Source organism: Paramisgurnus dabryanus, chromosome 2, assembly GCF_030506205.2.
Source record: "Paramisgurnus dabryanus chromosome 2, PD_genome_1.1, whole genome shotgun sequence".
NCBI lineage: Eukaryota > Metazoa > Chordata > Actinopteri > Cypriniformes > Cobitidae > Paramisgurnus > Paramisgurnus dabryanus.
Genome location: NC_133338.1, coordinates 44,604,425 through 44,630,052, shown reverse-complemented (window position 1 = coordinate 44,630,052; position 25,628 = coordinate 44,604,425). Strand labels below are relative to the sequence as shown.

General features: G+C 39.1%; 2 protein-coding genes across 2 annotated transcripts in view; one reads left to right on the top strand and one right to left on the bottom strand.

Moving 5' to 3' along the window:
* Positions 1–24,928, top strand: part of LOC135778606 (leucine-rich repeat and fibronectin type-III domain-containing protein 4) — a 40,123-nt gene extending 15,195 nt beyond the window's left edge. Inside the window, exons 3-4 of the mRNA XM_065289013.2 lie at positions 4,657–6,391; positions 22,833–24,928. Of these exons, the coding sequence (XP_065145085.1) occupies positions 4,683–6,391; positions 22,833–24,039 (2,916 nt within the window). The 5' untranslated portion in view covers positions 4,657–4,682 and the 3' untranslated portion in view covers positions 24,040–24,928. The remainder of the gene's footprint in view (positions 1–4,656; positions 6,392–22,832) is intronic.
* pcxb (pyruvate carboxylase b) overlaps positions 1–25,628 on the bottom strand; it is a 271,734-nt gene that overhangs the window by 83,025 nt on the left and 163,081 nt on the right. The gene's annotated exons all lie outside the window — the stretch shown is intronic.

The following is a 25,628-nucleotide window of genomic DNA, read 5'->3' as shown; positions in this document are numbered from 1 at the left end:
TGACTAAGGTGGTACTAAAAAAAGTACTGCACCCAGTAGGAAAAAAACACAAAAGTAATCTGACCCAAACCAAATTGTGGGGTACTATGCAATGGAAAAGTGCCAATAGTTTGTCAAGATTGTTTAGGGTTAGAACAGGGTATTAGTACTATATACGTGTAAAAACAAATGACATAATTTATCTTATAAAACACTGTTGAAATATATATTCTAGAGGCTTAAACCTTTCCTATGAAACATAATTTGTCATGTTAGATAAAATTTTACATCCAAAATACTGAAGTAAACTCTTGAAGCGCCACTTAAGGGTCAAATAAGAAAAAATTATTAACTCCTTGTAACTTCAAATACTCTACTACCCTACAAATACTTATATTTTGAAATAATTAACAATTGTGAAAAACACTACAAAATAAAATGAATTGAACAGATCTGGGATAGCATGAGGTGTGTAAATTTTTAGATTAACTATTCCTTTAAGGAAGCATATCGTTTTTCATATTCACTGAAAAGTTAAGCTCTGACCAAATCTGCAATTAAAAACCTTCACAACATGTTAAAAACAACACTACTATTTTGTTCAGTATGTATGACGAATTATTCATTCAGAAGATTGCTGGAAACAATGGAATATATAATATGTTTACACCAGTGAATAAAAAAATGTTTCTATAAAAAACAACAAACAATTCTGCAAAATCTCAGCGCATATCACAGTAAAAGACAGTTGTTTGTGTGACAGCTCAGTGAGAGCTGTGTTTAGGGAGATAGGTTGCCCTGGAAAACCTTCTTACTAGAAAAAAAATCTCGCTTTGTGAATTGAACGCTGAGAAGAGAGTAAAACCGAGCTGAGATGCTAATGATTCTTACTGGGTCAATGCTGCTTCAATTAGTCGTTTGTCTACTGCGAATGTGTGTGTGCGCGACTGTGCATGCTTCAGAACTGTCCTGTGTGGTACGGCATGTAATTGATGTGATAATCATTAGCAAAGACTCATCTGCTTTGTGGCCACCGAGGTTCTAGAGACCCTGACAACAGCAGCAAAGCTGTGTGTTTGTTTTAATGTGAGCCAGCGAGGGATAAGGGAAGATGGCACGTGTTGACGAAAGATGGCTAAGGGAGCTGCTTAGCACAGAGAGATGTTCAGAGTATGCCAAACACACATGCCATAGACGGGGTCGTTAGACACTAAAGCTACGCACTCCCAGGAGTTTCCATTCAGTCCGAATCATGAATAACATTGAATAAGGATTACAAAAGGATTACCAGAATTTATATTCATCTAATCTATCCTCTACCACCACACACTTCTACTCTCCTGAGCAGATAACAATAGACCAAGACAAGTGCTGGCATGTGCTGTACCCGCAAATATGCCATGAATATGAGCAGAGGATAGAAGAGACAGGAAAAGAACATAAGAAAAGAAAATGAGGAAGACGTGTTATAATGTTGAGGAAGGTTTGCTATCTATCCTGGATAACCGGATCGATGTGGGAGAGAGACAAGATCTATTTTGGCCTGTGTGCTCTCAGGTGGCCAAAGATGGTGAGAGAGAGAGAGAGAGAGAGAGAGAGAGAGAGAGAGAGAGAGAGAGAGAGAGAGAGAGAGAGAGAGAGAGAGAGAGAGAGAGAGAGAGAGAGAGAGAGTGAGAGAGAGGGAAGGAGGGGTACTTTAACTAATGTTGCATCACTTCTCAAGTTACCTCAAGGGCAGATGGGAAAAGTGGGCAAAGGTGATAAGGAAAACACTGAGGAAGCTGAAAGAGAGGGGCGTGGAGAAGAAAAGGGAGATGAAGGTCATAGGAGGGCGGAGGTGAACCACAAAAAAATGATGGGAAGAATTCAAAGGAAGGGAAAGAAACGGACTAGAGACACACCATCTTCCAAATGCTTCTGGGAATTTAAACCTAAGATACGTTACCAGGGATGAATACCGTATTTTCCAGACAGTCAAAAATGCGTTTTGAAGAGGAAAAACATATATAAGTCGCACTGGACTATACATCGCGTTTATTTAGAAAATGATTTCACAAAATCCAAGCCGAAGAACAGGCATTTAATCTGGAAATGCAAGTTATTCAAGTAAACAATAGCACAGCACAGCAGGCTGAATAGGTGTCTGCACATGTTAAAGTAACATTAAAGCAACACTATGTAGTTTCCATGTAAAAATGACTTACAGCTCCCCCATGTGGTTGAAAAGCGCAACAGTGCCTGGTATTAGACACTCTTCTGCAGGCAGGGGGAGGGGCGGGGCTGTGTTTCCTACCCTCCACCACCACTTTCAGAGTGTCCTTGTAGTAGCTAGGAGGCTGCTCAGGTTGCAGCAACAGTACAATTTGTCCAGTTAAAAGTTCTATCACTGAAATAATTTTAGAGACATTATTTAAAGGTAAAAAAACTACATAGTGTTGCTTTAACAGTTATTTACACGATACACAATAGCATACAGAACATACCTAAGAGGCTGAATAGGCTAAATTAACACGACAAACCAAATCAAGTTCAAAAAGATCCCGAAGTCATTCCGCATCACTGAATCCATGGAATTACATCAATCATAGACTGTAAAAAAAGATGGACGACGCGATGTCGCCTCCCACCATTGTAATGAATTGAAGCCAAAAATGTCCGACCACGGTCGCCGCCATGTTACGTAAAAACGTCAGTTTGGAGCCAAGGCATGCGCAGAAGGAATCGTCCGTGGAGCCAGAGGCGGAGACGCGGTATCAAACTTCCGCCCAAACGCCCGCTCGACCAATTCACCCACGCCAATCATAACGTCACGCCCCGTTTCTATTGCATCAAATTACATGCTAAAATGAAACTTACCACAATAATGAAGACTTGAACATATATCAGCGTGATAACAACTACTTGAAAGGACCAAAACCATCTTTCGGAAACTTTTATTGGAAGTGTAAATAATTTTTTTATTTAGAGCAGAGTCCCATTTTATTTGAATGGAGAGGGCGGGGTTTATGACTTGTACTGCAGCCAGCCACCAGGGGGCGATCAAAGAGCCAGAGGCTTCACTTTTCAAGGCTTTTGAGGCACACCAGACATAAATACAGGAGCAGCACAGAGCGGTCTCTCGCGGTAGACGGTAATGGTTTCTATTGGTTAATATGAAATAATTTTGACCTATAAGTCGCACCTGACTATAAGTTCCAACACCCGCCAAACTATGAAAGAAGTGCGACTTATAGTCCGAAAAATACGGTAATCCACTTTTTTTTTAAATGCACTTCACAGCGTTGTTTTGTGCACTTGATTCACTGAAGGACTAAACTGAAGGTAAACATCATGTAATCGTATCAAATGCCACAAAATCTTCCAAATCTAAATAAAAAAATACTCATGCGCATAGAGGAATTGACAGAAAATAGCCGATCTTTAAAGCAATCTAAAGTGTTTTAGTATCATTATGCCATTTTGTATTCATCATTTTTCTATGATTATAATGGCAGTAAATCTTAACTGTCATCATTCTACCGCAGTAACAATAACTGTAGAAAGTGTGTTGTCAATTTTTGTAAGGGACAGATTGTACAGCAACATTTCATCAAGGATATCTTACTCTGAACAATATAAATACCTCCCATTTCTCCAGAAGAAAAGGCACCAAGGACTCATCCATAACGCGTATAACAACACAAACAGAAGTTGCCACTGTCTTATGAATAATGTCTTGAAAAACAGCATAATTGAATAGGACCTGATTGTTCCCCAGTTATATTCATCTGCATTTTTCAGTGTAATGACCTTGCAAAATTACTATCTTTTATTAATTTACATAATTACCGCGCTGTACTGTTTATAATACCGGAGATGGGTAAGCAACCACTTGCTTCGCTAATGAGGTGTGTTCATGGGTACGTGAAGCACAGCATGGGCACAAACATATTTAAAGATCACTCTTACAGATCTTTGTTTGATTTCCCAAGCATTCTGAGCCATAGTCCACAAATGCTGACTCATATCTCCATCCTCTTTGGCTTGAACCTGCACGATTACATGCACTTAGTGTTAAATGACACCGTTTAAGAGGATCTGCTTCTTGTGCTAATGCAGGACAGAAGTGTACACAATGATACAGCCTGCAATCTCCCAAGCTTCATCGCTTGGCTGAAACCCATATTTGTGTATGACAACGTAACAAACTGGTGTAAGGGATCAAATTACAGATATTATGGATTTTTCACAGTTAAACCTACAATTAGCATTTTTATGCAACGATTACCTCTCCTTCTCTTCTCTTTTTTATGTTTGTACCTATTATTTTATCTTCTGAGGTCTTATGGGCCGTAGTTTGCATTAGGACTTTATTTGTATTGATTGTTACAGTATAGTTGACCTCATTTTAACCCACATCATTAAGAATGAAACATTTGTTAGCACAGCCTGTCCATCAGTTGAGATCAATTCAGTGTGCAAGCGAAACGTCCAAAAGTATTTGTGCCTCTCACCTCTCTTGAAGCAAAAATTGCTTATCTGCCAAACAAGAGTGACACAACAAACACTAATATAGTAGAAATGCTTTTTGGATAGTGTTTTGTGTCCATGTCTGGTTAATTTTACATGCTGAGTAAACCAAGTTATGTACTATCAAGACTTGCAACAGATTCTGATTCTTTATTTCTGCTCTTTTAGGTCTGTGGATCACTCCCCTATCTACCATGCCAGACTCCCCACCCCTTCAATCATTCAGAAAATCACACCCGTCCCTCATTGTATGCCATCCACACAGCAACACGCACTCGCCTTCATCACCGATTCATCCATCTGTCCACCTGAAACGGAATATCGTCAAGTCCTCTGATACATTTCGTCAACCCCCTCCAAAGTTTACCAGCCGATATTCACCCGGAGACACGGCTTCAACATTAGCACTGCTGCACTGGTTTACATTGGTCACCTGTGCCTGCTTGCTGCCTGCTCTGATTGGTCGGTTTCCCGGAGCGGTAGCGGGTGAGACGTGGGGCGTGGTCTCAGCGTGCCCCTTCCACTGCGTGTGCAGGAATCTCTCAGAGTCTCTAAGCACTCTTTGCGCTGACAAAGGTCTCCTTTTTGTTCCGCCAAACGTGGACCGGCGAACCGTTGAGCTTCGTCTCGCTGACAATTTCATTCGAGAGGTGGGAGGGGCTGACTTTGCCAACATGACGGGATTGGTGGATTTGACGCTATCCCGAAACACCATCAGTAACATTCGACCAATGGCGTTCGGGGATCTGGAAAGCCTGCGTTCCTTGCACTTGGATGGCAACCGTCTGACAGAGCTGGGCCCACGAGACTTAGTAGGCATGCTAAATTTGCAGCATCTAATTCTCAACAACAATCAACTAACTAACCTCTCCGCTGAGGCCTTTGATGATTTTCTTTTGACTCTAGAGGATTTGGACTTATCCTACAACAATCTGCGTAAAATACCTTGGGATGCCATTCAGAGCATGGCCAGCCTACATACATTAAATTTGGATCACAATCTTATTGACCAGATTGCCGAAGGCTCCTTTAGTGAGCTCTACAAACTAGCCAGATTGGATATGACTTCGAACCGTTTAAAGACTTTACCTCCCGATGCATTGTTTGCTCGCTCGCAGACGGGAGTAATCAGCCCCACACCCTACAATGCAGTCATGAACTTAAATTTTGGGGGGAACCCATTACACTGTAACTGTGAGCTGCTTTGGTTAAGGCGGCTGATCCGCAGTGATGATATGGAAACGTGCGCTACACCTCTTCATTTAGCTGGACGTTACTTCTGGTCGATACCCGAAGAGGAATTTGTTTGTGAACCTCCACTTATTACCAGACATACACACAAACTTTGGGTGCTGGAGGGTCAAAGGGCGACGCTCAAATGTCGTGCCATCGGTGATCCAGAGCCAGTGGTGCACTGGGTCTCACCGGATGACCGTATCATGGGCAATTCCAGCCGCACCACATCTTTTCGAAATGGCACTTTGGAGCTACTTGTAACCGTTGCTCGTGATGACGGCACCTACACTTGCATCGCCATCAATGCTGCAGGAGAGGCTACCTCTCTGGTTGACCTCAAAGTCATCCCTCTCCCTCATCGCGGTAATGGAACAATACCGTTAGCTCGTGACCCAGGATCATCGGACATTACCAGAGGGAAAGCTTTCAACGGGCAAAGCCCTGGCCCGGACACTAACACTGACCCACAGGAGGGACAGGAGGAGGGTCAGATTGAGGTCGAGGATGGGGTCACTGAAGGAGGTGATGAGCAGATGGTGGGCGTGCAGGGGGTGACGTCTACATCAGCTCAAGTGAGGTGGGAAAATCGCAGATTGACGGGAGCTAATCTGATGTGGATGTATCAGATACAGTACAACTGCACAGCCGATGAGACTCTTGTGTACAGGTGAGTCTATCAATGCTAGTATCAGACCAACTTTTAATGTCAGATTAACTAAATAGCAAGAACTGAAAGTAAAAATCATGACAATGAGACACATTTCCAGAGCTGTATTTAACTAAGAAAGAAGATAAATATAAGAATGTTTTTAGCAGACACTTCACTATGTGCATGAAGTTAATATATATTTCAAGTGGCAATTAGCAGAAGAGGTGACAAGTGTTAAGTCTCAAGATGAAAGATGTACACCGGTTTTGAGTGTAGCATATTTTTTTGTAGCCCAGATTTTGAAAATATCTGCTTGTAATTTAAAATACATTTTTAAAATACATACAGTACAATACTGTGCAATGGTCTAAGGCCACCACCAGTGTTGTTGTTACAGCAAAGTTTAAAAACCATTTGAATTTATTTTCAGGCTCTATTAACTCTTTCCCCGCCATTGACGAGATATCTCGTCAATTAAGAGAAAACGCTTCCCCGCCAATGACGAGATTTTCCGTCTTTCCGCAATACCGCTATTATCCACCAGGTGGCGCCCTTCCGCAACTTTTTAAAACCGGAAGTATTGCCCTATGGCAAGCTGCTGCATGTCCGTGTCTGTTTTAAAGATCGCTCTGAATATGATCTCTATGAAAAATCCGTCATAAAAATGGAATTATCTCTGCTTTTTGCTCAAAATATGGTGTTTTTGCAAAAACCTACCCATATTCAAAAGCTGATTGCAAAAGAACCACTAAAGGTAGGATGAAACGTTTTTTTTTGTTTGAAAGCAGAGGGTCTGTTCTTTCATTTGGTATATTTTATGTTTATATATTTAAAAAAGAACATTTTCTGGAAGGCATTAAACTTTGGTGAAAATCATGAAAAACGCTGGCGCTGGCTGGCAACTTTTTTTAAAAATGCTGGCGGTGAAAGAGTTAAGATACAAAAAGGAAACAGGAAATATGTAAACAAAATAAAAAAGCCAACAATTGTGATCCAGCCTTTGAAAAAAAGTCCTTTTTCGGACATTTACAGGTTTTTACTTAAAATCATTCGATATAATGTAAAGAACATTCTGTGTAAGCATCACTTGATTTCTTTAATATTGACTGAGAATAGTTTTTCTCAGTCTAAGCCACGCCCCCAAACACGATGAGCCAATCACAGTGCGCATAGCAACCCAATACACTCTGACATTATTTCCTTCCACGTCCATTGAAATGACTTGTAGTTAGTCAGTTTTCATTCATTTTTATATGTTTTATTCTTGTCATTTTAAGTTTAAAATGGTCAAACGGTGTGCATGGGGTACATGCAACTCTGACACAAGGTATCCCGAAAGGCTGTGTGTATTTTTAACCCTTTCCCAAGCCACATCTCAACCGAGATAAGTGTCTGCTTCATCCAGATTAAGTTATGCGGTAACTTTAGACCACAACATCAACTAAACACGGATAAATTAAACAAGGATGTCTACATCTGTTCTAAGCTAAGTCAACAACAAATTTGAATGTCATCTTTAACATCTCTAACGTAATGTTAGACTAACATTAGAAAACGTTATTTTCTAGCTGTGTTGTACATCTTGTCACTTACCTTCATTAACGTATCAGTAAATAACCAAGATAACAAATGTTATTTGTAAAAGCAATGTTGTGCTGAATAATTCATGTAAATACTGTAGCACCAAATAACGGAAACGTAACTTACTCTTGGTAAAGATGGTAAAAAGGCTTATCCTGGAAACGTATGCTGAAGCTTTTCATCGAACTTCTCAACAATAAAATTATTAATATAACCCTCCAAGCATAGTTAAGGCCCTTTTGGTAACTTCAAGATGATATATAGTCTCCAAAAATCATAAATTGCATACTCCTGTGAAATGTCTCCTACTATGACAGCTGCCATAGCGCCTATCACCGAATGTTGATTGTTTGTCCGAGTGAGTGGAGGGGCGTGGCTTAGCCATAGGTCAGTTGCACTATACATTGCTGTCTATGTGTCGCATACCATGTGAAAGCTGAGATTTTCCCGTTTTCAGACATTTCTGGAAAAATGTGTCTTTTTATTTCTATGATGTGCATGTCCAAGCAGGAAAACTTAAAAAATCTATTTAACGGGTTGTGCGCAGAATACGCGCTTCAGGTGCTGCGTGTCATATTCAGACTAAGAATTCATCACGCACCAGCATCCAAAAACTTTTTTTTCTACACATAACAGCTTTAAAATGTATTTAAAATATGGTGGTTATCTTGTCAGAAGTTGAGCTACAAAACAGATAAGCTGGAAGCTTCCTGCAATGTTGGAGATTACACAAAAAAAATGTCTGAACTGTAATAAGAAAGTGTCTAAAGTCGCAATATGTCTTGCCCTGCACTGACCCGATTGTCGCTCGTGTGATTTAAAACTATGGTCTGCTTTAACTTTCTAATGACAGAAAAGAGTTTCCTGAAATGAATAATATGAGCATCATGTTGTCTTTCTGTGCCTAAAGTGAACACAGAGATGATCAAAATCAATGTTTTAGCAAGCCAAGATCATTTTTTAGCAGAAAAATAAAATCATTAATTACATTATTTGACATATTTTGTAAATAAACCTTTTATAAATAAAAGTTTAACCCCCGGTTTCACACAAAAGGCTTAAGGCTAGTCCTAAGACACATGTTTGAGCTGTCTTACCTGAAAATAACTTGCAATGACAGATCTTAAAATATACCAGTGCCACTGATCTGTCTCAAGATACACACGCCAAGATAACGCCTTTTTCTAAGGCATCTTTATAAAAGATGCTTAAACATCATTTAACTAAGGCCTAGTCCTGGCTTTAGCTAAGCCTTGTCTGTAAAACCAGGCCTGTGTTTGATATATTGAAGGCTTAGTTTTTAATCTCTCATTTACAACAATAATCACAAATGACATATGAGGAGCTCAGATTCAGCCGCTAAATGGCACTTCCAGCAAAAGTGAGATAATGATATTAACTGAAATATAATACATTCATCAAATAATTTAGCTTCAAATCTCCTTAATAACAAAAATACCTCTTCATATTTTTGTCATTTTTATGGTCATGACTACTTTGACGTCCTAAATCTCATAATTAGATTACACAAATTTAGACACGGTTTCACAGAGACGGGATCACAATTCTCAGAACAAAATGGCTTCTTCTGGCAAAAGTCAGAAAACTGAATCTTTAGAATTTAGTTATATAACCACAAAACTACCAGTATCGGCATTGGTATCGGGTGACATCAGCTGGAATAATAGACTATCGATATCAGTGGAAATTTTTTATATCGGTGCATCTCTACAAATTTCCTGTGCTTTCTGGATCTATTTTATTAAAGAAATCATTTTTACTACAGATCAAATAACAAGACTTTTGCGTCTAATTGCTGAGATATCCGTTTACATAACCCATTTAATTTGGCATTTAACAGGATTGCAATAATTCAATATGTAACGTTCAGATTGTTGTGCAGGCTGAATCGTGATAATAAACTAAATAAACTAACCCGAGGCTAAGGCGGTCCTAGTCCTTTCTCATGTTATCAGTGTCTGCGTCTCCAGCAGGGACTTGAGACTTGTTGCCGTAAGACATTTCTGGAACATGTTCAATAAATCTTGCAACCTCTCTGAGACATTATCTATGGCAAGTGACATACACCCGCTTACTTTCTGTCCTTCATTAAGAGGCCGAGAGGGATTGAATGTGTATGTGTGGGGTGGCAGAACTGCAGGGTGGGAAACCGACACCACAGACATTGAAACTGACAGAGAGGCTGGTAGAGAGATAAGGAAAGAGAGAGAGGGGGAATGAGAAATAAAGAAATGGGTGGGACATAGGTGGAGATGGAGAATTTGACACAGGACTCAAGGGAAAGAATAATGAAGTCTATAAATGAACTTAAACTATAGTGCCAATAAGTATGTCACAACCAATCTTGCTGACGGCCAGTACGACATGAGAAAGAGGAGTGGAGAGTGAGAAATCTAGAATGAGAGAGATTACTGGTAGGGGCAAAGCTTTTATCATGGCTTTGGTTTAGGGTCTAGGTGTTTAGCTTTGTTAAAAATGAGAAAAATTGTGAAAAATTTTGATCTGAAGACATACTGTACAGTTACAGGAAAAATTAAGTGACCACTTGAAGATTATTTGTGACCCGTGATGGCAAATTGAGTCAAAATGAGCTCATTTTCAAAAATGAGTAATTTATATTGTGACATTCTCTATTAAAGGGAAACTTCACTTTTTTTTAATATGCTCATTTTGCAGCTCCCCTAAAGTTAAACATTTGATTTTTACCATTTTGGAATCTGTTCAGCTGATCTCCGGCTGTGGCGGTACCACTTTTAGCATAGCTTAGCATAATCCATTGAATCTGATTCAATGGATTTGGAGCGCGAGCTCAAAAACAACAAAAGAATTTCAATATTTTTCCTATTTAAAACTTGACTCTTCTGTAGTTACATTGCATACTAAGGCCGACGAAAAATTAAAAGTTGCAATTTTCTAAGCCAATATGGCTAGGAACAAAACTCTCATTCTGGCGTAATAATCAAGGACTTTGATGCTGTAACATGGCAATGATATTACGCAGCGTCTGAAAATAGTCCCCTGCTATTGAAAGTAACCAAGGGGACTGTTTTCGGGCAGTGCGTAATTTCATTGCGCCTGCTGCAGCCATGTTACAGCAGCAAAGTTTTAATTTCCTGTCGGTCTTAGTACACGATGTAACTACAGAAGAGTCAAGTTTTAAATAGGAAACATATTGAAACTCTTTGGTTATATTTTAGCATTATGCTAATGGTCTAATCAGTATGAATGGATAATGCAAAGCTCTGCTAAAAGTGGTAACGCCAGACCCGCAGATCAGCTGAATGGATTCCAAAACGGTAAAAATCAAATGTTTAACTCTAGGGGAGCTGGAAAATGAGCATATTTTAAAAAAAGTGGAGTGTCCCTTTAAAAAAATTATGTATGATTGGTTGAAATCTGATAAAAAAATGACATAGCTACACCTGTTTGAAGTTGATAGAGTCAGCAAAGTCAATTCTGAGAGAAATCGAGTTAAAGATTTTATAAAGGTTTAAAAATAAAATCAGCTCTCAGTCTTTTACATTGCTGTTGGGTGACTTTATGTCATTCCTGAGGTTTGCTTTTATTTGAATTCAACAAACACTGGTCTGAAATACATGGAGAAATGATTATTAAAGGCTGGAGTGGTCTCTCAATGCTTTCCGTGGCTGTATGTCAGAATATTTGAAATTATACTAATGTGAAGAAAAATAATAATTGTACCAACGTTCTTTAAAAATAAAACCATTAAAACATTTTTAGCAAACAATAAAGGAGAAAACAATAAAAGAGCAAATAATGAAAGAAAAGCAGCTAATATAAGCCCAGGATAGAGGGGAACCTATTCAACTCAGTTTCAAAAGAATCTTAGGGTGCCGGGTTAAAAAAATGACTCAATGTTTGGGTTGTTGAAACAATGGGTAACCTTTAAACTAGTGGTGATTTCTGTCAAATATTTACCCAACCTTGAGGTAAAAACAATTCAGCATTTTTAAGGCGCTGTGGCCGGTTGCATAAAACTTTAATACTAGTCTTAACAGTTAGTCATTAATTTTTTTTCTTCAAGAATGACCATAACTGTTTTAAGTATGTTACATAGAAAGGTAGATTGGTCTAATTTAAATCCACATAATAAGACTGATTAGCCCTAACTAATTGCTAGTTAGTAAAAATCATTCTTAAGACGCAGTCTTAACATCACGGCTATGTTTATGCAACTGGCCACTGATCTTAAAGGGATAGTTCGGCCAAAAATGATATTAAACCCATGATTTACTCACCCCCAAGCTGTCCGAGTTGCATATGTCCATCGTTTTTCAGACAAACACATTTTCGGATATTTTAGAAAATGTTTTAGATCTTTCAGTTGATTAAATGTAATGTTACGGGGTCCACGACCTTCAAGTCCAATAAAAGTGCGTCCATCCTTCACAAAATAAATCCAAATGGCTCCAGGATGATAAACAAAGGTCTTCTGAGGGTAATCCGCGCAGTGTTGTTGTAGAAATATCCATATTTAAAACTTTATTAAAGAAAATAAATACCTTCCGGTAGCGCCGCCATCTTAGTCGCGTCCGCATTCAGGAGAGAGTATTAGCGTAGTGTACGCACAAATTCAGAGGGCGGGGGCACAGAGCAGCAGTAGAGTAGCCTCCGTAGGCTGCGTAAGCTCTCATCCTGAATGCGGACGCGACTAAGATGGCGGCGCTACCGGAAGGTATTTATTTTCTTTAATAAAGTTTTAAATATGGATATTTCTACAACAACACCGCGCGGATTACCCTCAGAAGACCTTTGTTAATCATCCTGGAGCCATTTGGATTTATTTTGTGAAGGATGGACGCACTTTTTTTGGACTTGAAGGTCGTGGACCCCGTAACATTACATTTAATCAACTGAAAGATCTAAAACATTTTCTAAAATATCCGAAAATGTGTTTGTCTGAAAAACGATGGACATATGCAACTCGAACAGCTTGGGGGTGAGTAAATCATGGGTTTAAAATCATTTTTGGCCGAACTATCCCTTTAAGCTTCAATGGGAGTTTTTATCATGAGCACTAGTTACTGTCCATTACATTTGACTTTCAATCCATGTATTTTTGTTCTCCTCTGGAAGCCCTACCTGATAATTGGACGAGCTCTCAAAAAGTCAACAACAAACAAGCAGTAATTGAAATGGTAAAACGCATGACTGAAATTAAAAACACTGTCATACACAAAGTGCTTGGAGATAAAGTTAGCTGAGCTAACATAGTTAGTACAAGTCTGTCATAAAACATTTAGTAGAACATTCATAATCCTCTCTCGCCTACTGTAATATATAGCTCAAATATATTCTTAGAATGGCTGTGTTAAAAACAACACAATCAATGTTAGTTTAGGGAGAACACACTATTCATTGTCTCAGAATACACACATCTCTGTGTTATTATTGAAACAACACAATTTGTGTTACTTTTTACCACAACAGTCAACACAAAATGACACATGGGGTGGTTTTCCGAACAGGGTTTAGATTAATCCAGGACTAGGCCTTAGGTATTTTAGGACATTTAAGTAGTTTTTACAAAGAAATCTTACAAAAAACAATCTTGGTGTGCAGTGTTGGGGTAACGCATTACAAGTAACGTGCATTACGTAATAATATTACTTTTCTGAGGTAACGAGCAAAGTTACGTATTACTTGCGTTAAATGTACACATTAATATTTTAGTTACTTAAAAAAAAAGTATGGCAAATTTACTTTTCAGTTGAATTAATCCGATTGAAAAATATACTGTAATGTATTGAATTAAACTGAACGTAGTCACCTAAAATTACGCAGTCTTTGAGTGCGAGAGGGAACAGTTTGAGTCAGAAATGGAGATGGCAGGCCAGAGCTCGACATTTTGGTGATGAAATATGCAATTTCTAAATGCAGAACCTCTCAGTCATAACAAACACCTAGAAGGCCTGAAAGAGATCAAGCCTCAGCCAAGTAAGAAAAAGTTACGTAAAATTAACGTGAAATTAACGCAAAAGGTAACGCAAAAGGTAACGTAAGTATTACTTTCCATGAAAAGTAACTCAAGTAACGCAATTAGTTACATTTTTGGGGAGTAACTTAATATTGTAACGCATTACTTTTAAAAGTAACTTTCCCCAACACTGCATCTTGAGACAAAACAATAGTACTGATGGTACTGGGGTGTTTAAAAATTAAAGCATCTCAAACATGCATTTTAGTCTGAGACTAGGATAAGCCCTGTCTGGGAAACCATCCAATAATGTGTTAAATGACACATAATGTGTTAAATAGCAAACACGAATCGTGTAAAAAATGAACACATCCTTTCTTACAGTGTACAGGTCCAGACTTGGTCAATTAAATTAGTTGTAGAAAGCAATCACTACAATAAAAAGACACTGATCTCAGAACACATTTGCTCTCTGATAAGTGAAACCTGTGCTTCATGTAGAGAATATAGAAATAGGCAGTAATCTAAAGGGGAAAAGGAGAAAGACTGACATTAACGGGGTGATGATGGAAGGAAAACGTGTGAGAGGAAACCAGCAGGGTTGGGTTTAGAGTATAAAAGCAATCCGTTGAAGATCAAGTTAGTAAAGACAAAAGTCTTTTCTGTCTCCTTTCCTATCGTTCTGACTCCATCCCCCATCCCTCTATTATTAGACTGTTCTAATAATTGCCTGTTTCTGTGTCACCAGTTTCACAAAACATTTCCTTGTCAGTTTGTATAGCAGCATGAGTGTGTGTGCGTTTGTGTGTGTTGATGTTTGACAGCAAAATCTGTTCCATCACACACAGACACACAAATAAAAGGCACTTGACGAAAAGGTCAAACTCCCTCTTCTGAAAAATGCACAGCAATGAAGGTTGACAATCCAGATAAAATTGTTTTCCTCATAGGGTGCTCTATCGCATCCACCCAGATTGTCTGCCCTTAATTTGGTTTTTCATTGGTTCCGGGCAGCCCATGACTCTATAAATGTCCTCAGTGGGGTCGGGGAGACCCATCTGAAGATCAAGTGTATCTTTTAGTATCTTCTTAATGCTGAAAACACACTTTAAGGAAAATAACAAATGGAGCCCATCACTGGGGGCGGTACCCCGTTAAAAAAGTACACCTTTCAACTTCAAGAGTTCACAGGAGTACCTCAGAGGTACACAGATGCCAAATGTACACATATCTGTACCTAAAAGGAGCATATTAGGACTTTTTAAAGGGTACTTGCCCAGTGACATCTACTGTAGGGACCATTTTGTTCTGTCAGTATATGCACAAAGCTCAGCTTGCTCTCAATTGCCCAGCAATTCGTTTTTGTTCTCTATAAATGGCATTTGCTTCTGTACTATTCATTGAGGCCATGACCCACTTACTGTAATATATAAATGACACACTTAATCTATTTAGGCTTCTATACAGTACAGTTTAAGACTCACGTGTGCACAAATTGCAACAAATCAAGAAAATTTTAACTAAATCTTAAAATTAATTTATGACAATTTGTTATTGTCGCCTTTTGCTTTATTTTGTTAAATACTGTTTCCTGATACAGGTAGTTTCCTAACTATAAAAAACTTTTCCCCAAGAGGCTACATTACATCTCATTTGGGATGTTACTTCCTATGGGAAGCCATATAATTGGAAAATTCTTGCAACAGGCATTATATCCGTTACTAATAGGGGTGTAACGGTACGCAAAAATCACGGTTCGGTGCGAACCCCGGTTTTGAAGCCACGGTTCGGTTCATTTTCGGTACAGTAAGGGAAAAATGCAAACATTAAACTGCAGGTTGTTTATTACTATAAACTTTTTTTTACAATTTGATTACACTTTTTTTTAAACAGTTTTTATTAAAATATAACACATAAAATATATATAAAATGAAAAAATAATAAATAAAATATAACAGAAGGTAACTCTTTTCTTAACCTTCTCTTAAACTTTTTCTACTAAAACCTTGAACTAACAAATTCAATTCCTGAATACATTAATGAACTATTAGCCTACATTTTTGCCACCAAAAATTTTCTGTTTTGATTTATTTTGGATTGTTTAACTCACAGTATTGAATTGGCTATGTACCATCTCTGTATAAAAAATAATATTACTGCTCTATGTGTAACTGCATAGCAAGCAACATGATGATATACTTATTATACACTCATTTTGAGATTAGTGAGCTGCATACATAGCCATCTTTGATCTTTTGCACGTTTATCCTAATCTTTGCTTGTGTCGTCAATGTAAGCTGCCTGTGACTTTACTAATGAAGCCCTCCGTAGCTGAGTAAGCCCGGGTTACAGCTCTTCTCTGTCCCGACCAGCTGATCGCATTGTGACAATGATATGATTGACGTGATGTGCAGATGAAAAATCTGATCACGCATTCCTTATTCTCGCTGTCACAGAAAGCGCGTCTCATGAATGCGTAGCAACGAAAGACGTGCATCCTCTCACGCACTTTTGAAAGAACAAAGCAGCGCGTTGACACGCGTTTAACATGCGCTTTTAGATATGACACGTAAACGTTTACATCAATAATCAAACAGATATACAACTAAGTAAATAAAAATCTTTCTGTGGGCCGAATTATGTTATATGTTTGACAGAAGACTTGCGCTGAACGCGGAGACTTCCGCCACTTAATATGTTCGTGCGGAAACGCACGTATTATGTTCCGCACAGGCGCACACAAAATGCATTCGGCCTTTCGGTGCATGGGTGCACCGTGCCGAAAGCCCTGAACCGAAACGGTCCGGTTCGAATACACGTACCGTTACACCCCTAGTTACTAAGTAAAACAACATGATGATTCATACACATAAACCCACTGACTAAGAAGGTTATAGGTCACATCTACAGGCTCAGTACACAAGCCAACATCTGTCTGCCCTGCCAATATCTGGATCACACTTTCAATTTGTCACATCTGTCAGTTTCCCACTGAGTACAGCTTGTCTGTCTTTATCCTTTTCCAAATTAATTAGTATGGTTTTGTTTAATTCAATAATTTTGGATCCACTTTTAGGAACATTACAGATACACATAAATTACATTATCAAACACATACTGGGACATAACTGAGATATGGACCACAAAACCTTAAAGTCTATAGCGAACATTTCACAAAACTTTTGTAAGATGTCAAATATATGTTTGGTGTCCCCAAAGTACATATGTGAAGTTTAAGCTCAAAATGCTTATTATATATATTTATTATAGCATGTTAAAATTGACACTTTGTAGATGTGGGCAAAAATGTGCCGTTTTAGGTGCATCCTTTTAAATGCAAATGAGCTGATATATGCACTAAATGGCAGTGTCTTGGTTGGATAGTGCAGATTTAGCTGTTGTATTATCCCCATCTGACATCACAAGGGGAGCCAAATTTCAGTGACCTATTTTTTCACATGCTTGGAGAGAATGGTTCACCAAAACTAAGTTACTGGGTTGATCTTTATCACATTTTCAAGGTTGATAGAAGACCTGGCGACCCAATTATAGCAATTAAACATGGAAAAAAGATTTTTATGTCATGTATATTTGTGGAAAAGCCAACAATACATTAGATGGGTCAAATATATTGATTCTTCTTTTGTACCAAACATCATTACGATATTAAGCACTGTCATGTTTAAGAATACATTTTGTAAGTTTCCTACTGTAATTATATCAAACATTTATTTGTCATTAGTAATATGTGTTGCTAAGGACTTAATTTAAACAACTTTAAAAATGATTTTTTTGCACCCTTAGATTACAGATGTTTTTAAATATTTGTATCTCTGCAAAATATCGTCATATTCTAACAAACTATACACTTTAAAAACAAACGGTGCTATATAGCACCAAAATTGGTTCTTTGCTCGTAATCATAGAAGAACCATTTTTAGTGCTATATAGCACCGGTGAAGCACCAGTGAAGCTCCTGTGTAGAACCATAAAGTGCTATATAGAACCATATGTGGTGCTATAGTGGTGCTATATGGCCCCTATATGGTTCTACACAGGTGCTACACAGGTGCTTCACCGGTCCTATATGGCACTAAAAATTGATCTTTTATGATTACGAGCAAAGAACCAATTTTGGTGCTATATAGCACCGTTTGTTTTTAGAGTATACATCCATGGAAAGCTATTTCTTCAACTTTCAGACGATGCATAAATCATCAAAAAATTGACCCTTATGACTGGTTTTGTAGTCTAGGGTCACACATATATGCTAAATTAATGCAACCGCAAATGGATTAATTAACGCTCTCTCTGTCATTCGCACTTAGAGCACCTACTTAGCTGGATAAATCCGGAATCCACCTACAGATACGCTATACTTAGTTCAACATCATGTTTTTTTAGCATCTGTGCATGTTTTAGCGTCACATCCAGGCTCATAGTCAGTCAGATTAAAGTGTGTCAATGTAGCCTGCATACAACAACTGAGACGTTGTTTCATGTTTATTTAAATAGCAGATCTCTTCCAGTGGCTTAAACATCAAAACAAGCGTGTATATATCTACACAGAGTCTGAAAATACAAAGCTGTAAGAGGGCAGACGGAGTGACCTTGAGCATTAACTCATAATTTACAGCACAGCCGGGCTTAATAGATTCCGACCCCAATGACAGAGCAACACAGACAGGCAGTGCGTGGAGCAGGAGAGTAGGAGAATCTTTTTATAACTTTATTGATTCAATAAACAAATTAAGCCTGCAGGTTTATGTCTGAAAACAAACAGTTGAATATTCAGTCTTAACAGAACAAATATTGAAAGTGGATTAATATGTAAAAACATTTCCTCCTATCCAAGCTTAATATGCCGAGATAGCTAAAGTTATCCATATGCAGGGCAACTTCCCTGAAAAAGGTAAACACTGTTGCTCCAAAATGTCTGTATGAGCTGCTTACCATATCAATGTCCTACTTCATTCAATGGTGTGAGCTGTTTTGCACACACAATTTGCAGCGAAAAGTTGTGGGAATGTTAGGAAACTATTCTTGAGACCATCATTATTCCACAGAGCTGCTGGTGATGCAATGAAAAATGTAAACAATTTGCCTTAAAATAGCACCACATATACTCCTTATTCAGCATGCTGCCATGTCCATTCCAAAAAGAGGCTGTGAGGGATGGACATTAGGGCTTTGCAAAAATGGCATGCGATTCGCAGGCGTGTTTCTTCAGTAAAGCCGTTTTTTGATCAGGAGTAAATCGCCATCACCTGCTTTCAGATAGAGCGGCATTTACTACACAAAGCTTTCATAATCGAGAAAAATTTTGCCTAGCTGCTCGGTGTAGTAAATGGTGCTCCATCTGAAAGCAGGTGATGGCAATTTATTACTAATCCCCAAACCGGCTTTACTGATGAGATACGCATGGACATCCAGAGCGTGCACTTTAAACCTATTGTTTTGTACAGGGATGCTTGTCATTCAGCCATCAAAACACAGAAAATACATAATTTTACACATTTACACAGGTCAAATAACCTCAAAAATCATGAATTGGTAAAATGAGAAGAGACATAATACCTACTTTAAAAAAAGAGAGCAATGCAATCTGTTGGCTAATCACTAATTTCTTATGTTGTAAGCATGCTTACCAGGTATGTTGTGGTAACAGAATTTTCCCAGCGGTTAATCAGCGTGTGACAAACACAGTGATACCGGTATCACCGGGTGGGAGGGGCTTATAAATGCGCATGCAAAGGCAACAATTGTTTTTGTGCTTGAGCCAGTGTGCGTATGTACTTCAGACAGAAACCTGCCAATCCCAAACTGAGCAACCAGCTCCTTCTCCATTTAAAGTGCTGCTTGAATGATGGGTTTATTATTATTCTTAATGAAAAACGACAACAAAGCGATCTTGCTTATATTAAACATTATATATGTATATTATAACACACGATTAAGCACGCGGCTTCAGCCATCGTCATTGTCTGTCAGTTCGCCCTGACACACTCTGACAGTAATAAATGAAATCTGACACCTGCTGCTCTGTGATGTGACATACGTTGAGCTTGCAGTGAATTCAGGCAGGAGACACATTTAGTTTTTTTGTGTCTGCTCTCTAACGAAACTAAATGATTTAATTACAAGAAAAAATCAAAACAATGGTGGAAGACGGTGCCGTGGTTGGCAAGTGATTTAATCGGCGAGAGGCTAAAGCACCGTGTATCACCGGTTACACCAACTATCACAACATGCCTAACGGCGCATTCACACGGGGCGTAAGTGTTAACGCTTAATGTAAGGCTTGTCTGAAGCGTGGCCAACAGCCAATCACTGTGGCCGCAACACAAGCTCCGGTCTTCCATAAATTGGCTGGCTCTGCTTGGGTTATTTGTATAAGGCGATATGATTGGCTGACGCACGCGTTGCCACTTGAAAAGTTGAGAAATGTTCAACTTCTGCCGCGAGCTACGGCACTGACACGGCGCCGAAGGATCCACAGATCAGTTCGCCAACGCTTGACGTCATCCATTAAAAGTGACTGGGAAGCGTCAACGCTTACGCCCCGTGTGAATGCGCCCTAATGCTTATTTTTCTTTAAAACACTAATATAGTCCTTTAACTAAGTGCATATCTCCGTTTCGTACAGATTACAAAAAAAAACGCAAGGCATAAACACGTTAAAATCTTTTCTCTGGTACATTTTGTCACTGACCGGAATCAACAGAAGAAGGATTCATTTATAACAAACTCGACGTAAATAGCTTGTTATCAAAAACATAATGGATAAAATACATGGGACATACTCTTATGTTCTATATAAAGTAGGGGTGGGCCAATACGTTATTTAGTGTCGATATTAGTCCGATATTGGCGAAAATGGCCAGATCGAATAGTAGAAGTCGAGGAGTACAATCCGATCCAATACCAATACAGACCTTGTCAGGACAACTTGGCGTAAAGCACGACTTGCTGAGTAAAGGTGATCGAAATTAAGTCACACCCTAGAACTTTGAATTAAAAAATGGGATTGTCGATGCTGCCATGCCCCCATGTCACTTCCGCTCGGCTTGACAAGCGGGGGAAAAACTCTCAGAGATTTATATTTTAAACACAAGGGATGTATTGCTACAACTCCTTGAAATGCATATCATAAACAGGATTACTACCTAGTGATCTGACTTCGGACAGAGCGCAGCTCTCCGCACATGGGCGAGAGTGAGAGAGGTGCCAAGATGCAGCGGGTTATATTTTAAACAGAAGGGATAGTTGCCACAGCTTGCATGAAATGCATAAAACTGACAAATACGTAAGGATTACTACTTTAGTTTATGTTTAGACTTCGGACAGATGCGAGAGCGCATGCATGTGAGACAGAGAGAAGCGCAGCTGCTTATGACGCGCTGGATTTATTTCAGATGTTAGGAGTCCAAGATGCGTGCATTAAGTTTTTAAAAAAAAAAGTAAAAACCGAGAATCGAATTGTGACCTTAGAATCGAGAATGTAATCGAATCGAGGATTTGGAGAATCGTTACACCCCTATTGCTGAACAACATAAAATTGCACAAAGCTTCACTTTAAATTATGCAAAGTTACACCTTAAATTTCATTTTGAATTTTTGTGCTGACTAACAAAAAATGTTGCTACTAGTCTGTTTGAAACATTTAGATAAAAATAAAGCAGTAGTATTGCAAGTATTGTCATTTGTTGGACAGTAAAACGTTTGAGTTCTGTAGCTGTGTTTAAGCTTTTTGTATGGCTAACAAATGTGTTACTTGCAGCTTTATTGATTAAAAGGGCGATAGAGATGTTATTGGATCAGTATCGACAGATACTCAAGGTTGTGCTATCGACAGTGGTATCAGACATGAAAAAGTGGTATTGGCCCAGGCCTAATACAAAGTAAACATGCTTATAACATGAGAAATTAGCCATTAGCCAAAACGGATGTATACACTGCGCCATTCTCATCTCAAATTAGGTAATATGTCCTTTCTAATTTTAACAATCCACGTTTTCTGAGGTTCTTTGTCCTGTGATAATTTGTAAAATTATGTATTTTCTTTGTTTTGATGACTGCATGACCAGCAACCTGATACAAAACAATAAGTTTAAAGTGCACGCTCTGGACATCCATCCCTCACAGCCTCGGTGTGGAATCAACATGGCGGAGGACTGAATAAGGCGTAAAGTCATTTTATTGTGATTTACCTAAAAATAATGTAAAATAAAATAAAACATCCTGTAAAAATATAACCTTGCTGAGTAAATATGTGAAATCGATGACTGAATTCAAACTTGCTCCTTCAAAGGCAGGGTCATTTATTTCAAATAAATTTCAAATATTCACATGCACATACAAGTTTGAATGCTATAGCCAAAATGCAAATTAATGCTAAAAACTCATGAACTCTTTACAAAAGCCACCTTCTCCATAATAAAAAATCTTGTTATTGTAATAATATTACCTGTGCAATGTGTCCTTTAAGGATTCTTTAAGGCATAATTAAACCCATTAGGATTAGTGGACGATAGGTGCCAACCAATGAATTTCTTTGAACGGGAAGAATGAAAGAAAGCGCGACAGTGAGAATGCGAACAGTATGTGGGAGTATAATGGGGTTTTAATACTGTGACTAAAGCTGCATTCTAAATGTGTCAAGGTCTTGATCAGAGCCTGTAATTATATGCCGATATCAGATGTATTGTTTGGGAAGGTCTTAATTTTGCTAGCAGAAAAGCACTGCACATTTCCATTATATTAGTTATGCTTTTGTGTGACAACAGTGAACTGAAAATCGGTTTCAGGAACAAGTGTCCGAGCAAAATGCTGTTTCATTGTGATGGCATGAGGAGAGGGTAATTGCCTGAGGTTATTAACCTCTCTCTTTTTCTCTCCGTTTTCTCTTTTCTCTCTTAGGATTCTTCCCCCCACGAGTGACAGCTTCCTACTAAAAAACCTCGTCTCTGGAACGGACTACAATTTGTGCGTGCTAGCCATTTTTGATGACACAGTCACTTCCATGGCTGCCACAAAAATCCTTGGTTGCACGCAGTTTAGCACCAAGGACAATTACCCTGACTGTCGTTCGCTACAAGCCCACTTCCTGGGCGGGACTCTTACTATTCTGGTTGGCGGAGTTGTTGTGGTTACGCTGCTGGTGTTTACTGTGGCGCTGATGGTGCGTCACCGTGTGTGCAGTAACCATGACGACCATCGCGAGATAGGAGAAGAGGTGGGATGCTCAGGAACAGACTCCCCGCCTCTTTCTGGAAAGGGAGCTGACGTGTTCTCTCAGAACAATGGCAGTGGGAATGTTATGATGGTGGTGCTTCCCAATGGGCTCGTTCAGAAACAAAACGTCGCGGAGGGAGGGTTGGGGTCACCGCCCAAACCAACGTCCAGAGCGAAACCAAAAACCCTCCCAAAGCCCAAAGTGAATCTGGAGGAGTTCAGGGCAGGACTGGAGGTGGAGATGGCTTCTTTGAGACCGCTCCCACCGTATACGCCGGATAAAGAGCAAATGTCTTTATATTACACCCCCGGAAACCATTCGGCGTCCACACTACCACGTCCGCCACGTCAATTAGGAGCGCAACAACTGAAACTCCGCACAAGCAGTAAAGACACAGGCAAACGTGCCACTGTGAGTTTGGCGCCGCCTCCTTCATACAGCACAAATCTCGGTAATAGGCGGTTCAGCACGGGAGGGGGCATCGTGGTCCGTCGAGGAGGCACCGAGAACCAATGGAATTCGTCTCTGGCGTATCAGAGCCCTATTTTGTCCCACGAGAGCCCCCCGCATGGTGCGCTGCGTTACAAGAGAAGTTCATCGTTCGATATGGGTGAAATCGCCACAACGGCCTGCTACAGCTACGCCAAGAGACTCAGTGTAATCTGGACCAAACGGAGCCAGTCGTTACATGGCATGCTGGTCCAGTGCAGCTCAGCAACAAGCACCTCGACAACCAGCAGCGGTGACTTCCAAGCACGGAATGCACGAGGATACATCCGTGCCTACAACACCACCAACTCCAATTCCAACGCTCCAAACGCTGAGACTACAAATGCAAAGGATAAAAAGGAGGAAGACAAAAGAGAAGAACTGGAGGAGAGTGTGGTGTAGCGAGTCAGAAGACAGACGAGACAGACAAGTAGATTAATGAGAGGAAGGAAGTCAAGATGAATGTATAAGGGATGAAAAAGGGTTCGAAGGTGAGATGAAAACTTTGCAGGTAAAGCTTTTGAGAGGGCTTAAGTTGTTGAAGATCCCACAGCGTGTTGATTGGTGCAATCAATAGAGAAAAGGACAAGCCAGCGAGAGGTCAGACAGTCAAGATAAAAGTCAAGAATCAGGGGAAAGAAAAAACTTGTTAATGAAACTTGAAACAAGAGTTATTCTGAGCAAAAACTATACAACTAAAAGACAGTAGGCAACTTCGTGGGCTTCGATAAAGCATGATGCCGTTCGATTCATTTGTTTTTCTGTGAATCACTGGGATTGGAAGTGAACATGCACAATCGATCTGAACCAGATCAACCGATAAAAACGTCAATGCTATTCCAGCAAATACGGATTACAGAGGATGCCAACTACATGAAAGGAATGTGAAAATGTACAAATGGTACAATGGAAAAATCACTCATATAGAACATAAGTGGGCATTGAATGTGGTTAAAGTGAATATTTTGTGTATGAGATTGTGTGTATGTAAGTGTTTGTTTGTAGATGAATGAGTGGATTAATGCACAGAGATATAATCAAAAAACAAATTTATGACGCCAGTGGATCTGCTTTACCATGTGACCACTCTCATCCAGTAAGGTAATGTGTTCATTGAAGCTAAAAAGACACTGGCTGGTGTATGAACTCTGGGCTACTGTAGATGGAAAAAGAAAAAATATCATTCCAAGTTCACAAAATCCATAAATAAATTCTGTAAAAAATGTTATCAAGTGTTAAGATTTTTTACTATGGAAATGAAGATTAAAATCAGAAAATGAGTGACATTATTAATAAATCCTACTATGTGTGTGGCCTTATTTTCCCAAAAGAAAACACTGCTACTTCGACCTGGACCTGCATGATATATGAGGGGGGCCTAAATTGCAATATTTTGTTTTTCTGCAATGTATATTGCGCTATGCTGGATGACTTGTTTGCTTATTCTAAACACCTTTCCAGCATCTATGGTTATATTTATGGCATTTGTAAATATAGTAGTCCCCGCTGGATGACTTGAAAAACTCTGTTCAAAAGGAATGAACTTTTGCCTTGCATTTCTTAGATAGCTCACGGATTTCTCTCACAACGTTTAAAAGCATTATCATATAGTGTAACACCTGCAAAGTCATCTCAAATAGTTTTCATTTCAGAAAAAAATGCTGTGCATGTAGTGTGATGTAACTATTGCAGATGCACGCATTGCGATGCCAATGATGAAATAATATATTGTGCAGCCCTACCCTGATCCATTGCATAACACGTAAAGCATTTTAAGTTAAGGTAAAATGAAAAGAGTCACTTTTAAATTGCTGGATACTGTAAGCTTTTGTTGCCTTAGAACAGAGCAAGAGGGCAAGAGACTTAATTGCCAAAATAGCATCTCTCTCTCTTTCTCTCTCTCTCTCTCTCTCTCTCTCTCATTGTCTTGGTGTCGATCTACAATTTGAGACAGTTGCTGGGGAAGGATAGCGTGTGCGGGTGAGATAATG